This window comes from Salmo trutta, chromosome 17 (genome assembly GCF_901001165.1).
Source record: "Salmo trutta chromosome 17, fSalTru1.1, whole genome shotgun sequence".
Taxonomy (NCBI): domain Eukaryota; kingdom Metazoa; phylum Chordata; class Actinopteri; order Salmoniformes; family Salmonidae; genus Salmo; species Salmo trutta.
This window is the reverse complement of record NC_042973.1, coordinates 17,406,126-17,409,429: the sequence shown is the minus strand read 5'-3', so window position 1 is coordinate 17,409,429 and position 3,304 is coordinate 17,406,126. Positions and strand designations below refer to the sequence as shown.

The following is a 3,304-nucleotide window of genomic DNA, read 5'->3' as shown; positions in this document are numbered from 1 at the left end:
GGCAAGAATTGTGGAACAGAGAGAGTAAGTTAAGACACCTGTATAAGATCCAGGAAAAGGTGGGGGCAGGAAAAATCCTCAGGCCGAGAGAAGGGAGGAAAGTGTAGTCACAAGGCTGAGAATGACACACAAGGCTAAATAGTACATTGAAATTGGTGGAGAAACATCCGACTGGGAGGTGTGATCATTGTCAGGAGGAGATGGAGACAGTGGAACATGTTCTATTTCAGTGCCAGAAATGGAGTGATTGTTATTAGATTTGAGGAGTAATGGGGTTGAAAGGTCAGGATTAAGTGAACTGCTGGGGAAATCTAAAGGGGGTGTAGTATTTCATTATGTATTTCGCAAGTAAGATTATTGGGTAGGATTTAGACCTCCACTGTCTCTGATCCACACTCCAGTCTAGTTGGTGGCGGTAATGCACCGTAAAGTTGTTTGCCAACCGCCATATAAATCCACAATAGAAGAAGAAGACGAATCCACAACAACGAAGATGTCGGATCAATACGCCACCGTTCAGAAAGGCTCCCTGAAATTGAAAGGGATTGGAGTTGTTTCCGTTGGTAAAAAGTATGTATTTCATGTTATTATTACTTATAAGTCAGTGTGCTCTAAAACCTATGTATCTCTTTCACCTTGGTCGGACGTGAAAGAGTATCTAGCTCTGTCCCTATTAACCAGCTAAATTCGCTAACCAGCTAAAGTTAGCTTCGCTACAAGCACACATGGTAACAACAGCAACATCATCGGTTGTTCACTGTAAATTGTTACATACGTAGCTAGTGTCAGCCTATTCAAATTAATGTAGCTTTAAGTGCAAGTAAGCAGACATGTAGGCCTAACCTAGTATTTCCCTCAAACATTAGCTGGTGTAACGTTACCTACCTTTTATTTTTTAGAAAGAAGAAGAAGGACAAAGAGAAGAAGCGTTTGGAGCAGCAAATTAATACAAATCGAAACGAAGAGGAGGAGACCAAGAGTGGATACATTGACAAAAGAACACCAGCTCAAATTGCATTTGACAAGATGCAAGAGAAGAGGGTAATACTCATTGTTCTAGCTAAATGTATTGTCCAACTAATGTTAAAGCACTGAAATAGATACAATGTTAGTCATGGGATGAAATACTTAGTTTACAATACCATTATTCATCCCCACCACCACCCTTTTAATTTCTTTCAGCAAATGGAGAGGATTTTGAACAAAGCAGAAAAAACTCACAAGAGGAGAGTTGAGGTAAGACATTTTATTTTATGCCGTTACTGTAATTCAGAAAATATTCTTGGAGATTTGAGTTGTACAAACCCCTGGCATTTACTATAAACAACAGTATTTTTTGTTGCAGGATTTCAACCGTCACCTGGACAGCCTGACAGAACATTACGATATCCCTAAAGTCAGCTGGACCAAATGAAGAGGACTCCTGGATCACTTTTATTTTAGAATATGCTTTAGAAGTTCCTTTTATGCCCATTGACACATGCTGTCATTTTGTTGTTCGTTAGTATGTAATTTGGGTGAGTTCTTAAATTCACTCTGGCTATCTCCTCAGATTTCAGCGCACCCTTGTCTGTGCCAGAGCGCATGATGAATTTGCAAATGCTCAACACCCATTGAATATGGCAGATTGTTGCCAGCAGCACAGTTATTCACCAACGCTCTGGGTAACATGAAAACAGCCTAACCAGCTCTGCTAGGGCGAGTAAAATGATCAGTGAGGTGTTCTCTCATTTGTGTCTGGAAGTAGCTAGCCAACGTTTGCCAGTTAGCTTGGGTGCTTGACTGCTGTGTGAGGTCAGAACACTCTAATCAATCCTATTCCTCGGCCAGAGCTTCCAGTGTATGCTCTGAATTCACCAACAGACAATCTGACAACGCTCTGAATTTACAAATGCCCAGAGTACACTCTGGAGTGACTTTACGAACACACCCTTTGTGAATACATTTGTTCCATATGCTGAATTATACTAGAGTACACAGAATTGCTGTTGTAATCATGTGTATTTGATTAAAGTGAGTTACCTTTCCTTGTATTTGGAAATTCACTCATTTATACGCCATAATTTTGATGTTAGTATTGGCTGTGTGTAGTTAATTGCTATAAAGATTGCATTTTCCACAGGCCAAACTGTAGAGGCATAGAGATCCAACAATTATTATAGCCCCAAATCGTTGGAGTAGGCATGCTGATCTCAGATCAGTTTTGGCCTTTAGATCATAATGAATATGATTATATGTACAGATCCTTGATCAGCACTCCTATTCTGAAACGCTTTGTGTATATGCACTCTGGTCTCTTATACCACCACATGCATAAGTAAGTACTGTGTAGTCTCTAAAGTAATTCTAATTTGTAATAGAAAACAATATGGACCAAATGATGTCTTATGAATGAAACATTTGTCTTGGAAAAGGTGGTGCTAAAACAGTTTCCAACTCTAGCGGCAGTTTCGGGGTAGAGAGAGGTTGCGAGGGCAGCATGGAGGAGAGGAGCATAAAGTGATTCTGAAGTTCAGGGAAGAAGGGGGAGTTAGGGTGATGAGTCTGACCGTTGTGATACAAGAGTTGATTGGGGAAGTTGTCAATGCTAAAGTGTTGAGATGGGAGCTTGTTGGTGTTCTGTAAGGACATGGCACAGAGGGGAAAAAGCTCTGAGTGAAGTAAATAGGGAAGTGTAAGGTGTCGAGCAGCTGGCCTGGTCAAGCAGGGAATCAGTGGATTAAAGGGGTGATGACAGGAGTGCCTTGGCACTAAAGAGGTAAGCGTCATCTTGAGAAGGCATTGTAGTAAACTTTCAAAGGTTGCAAGCAATAAGGGGTGGTGTTAGGGTAGATAGCCCATCTATTCTGTTACACTTCAAGGACCGAGTACTGCCAAATAACCATAGGATATATGAGCTATTATGTGAGGGTTTATGTCCCAAAGCCTTTAAGATGTTATAACTGCCAGAGGTTTGGGCATGTGGCAACAGCATGTAAAGAGAAAATTAGGTGTGGAGGGGAGGATGATTGTGGGGATGGTGTACAACCAAAGAGCTGTGGGGGTGCTCATAGTGTGGCATATGATGGGTGTGAGGCAATGAAGATAAGAGAAAGCTGGTGACGTTCATAGCAAGAGCTATCAATAGCACTGCTAAAGTAGTGTCTAAAACAGAGAGGATTCAGCTCATAGTGAAAGCGGCTGGGAGACATCAGTTTGTAAGGTTGACATGGGAAGAGGTTCGAGATTACCTCATCAGCCGAGGGTGGAGTCATGTATTACTGGATCTATGACAGCTTCCCGGAAGTGGAGCATATAACGTTTT

At 41.5% G+C, this 3,304-nt stretch overlaps 1 protein-coding gene across 1 annotated transcript; it reads left to right on the top strand.

Moving 5' to 3' along the window:
- The first annotated feature begins 437 nt into the window (after window positions 1-437).
- On the top strand, window positions 438-2,033 carry LOC115151748 (protein FAM32A-like). The gene is made up of 4 exons (XM_029695948.1): window positions 438-570; window positions 900-1,041; window positions 1,183-1,236; window positions 1,346-2,033. Exons 1-4 carry the CDS (start codon window positions 494-496, stop codon window positions 1,412-1,414), a joined length of 342 nt encoding a protein of 113 aa, XP_029551808.1. The 5' UTR covers window positions 438-493; the 3' UTR covers window positions 1,415-2,033.
- The last annotated feature ends 1,271 nt before the right edge of the window (window positions 2,034-3,304 follow it).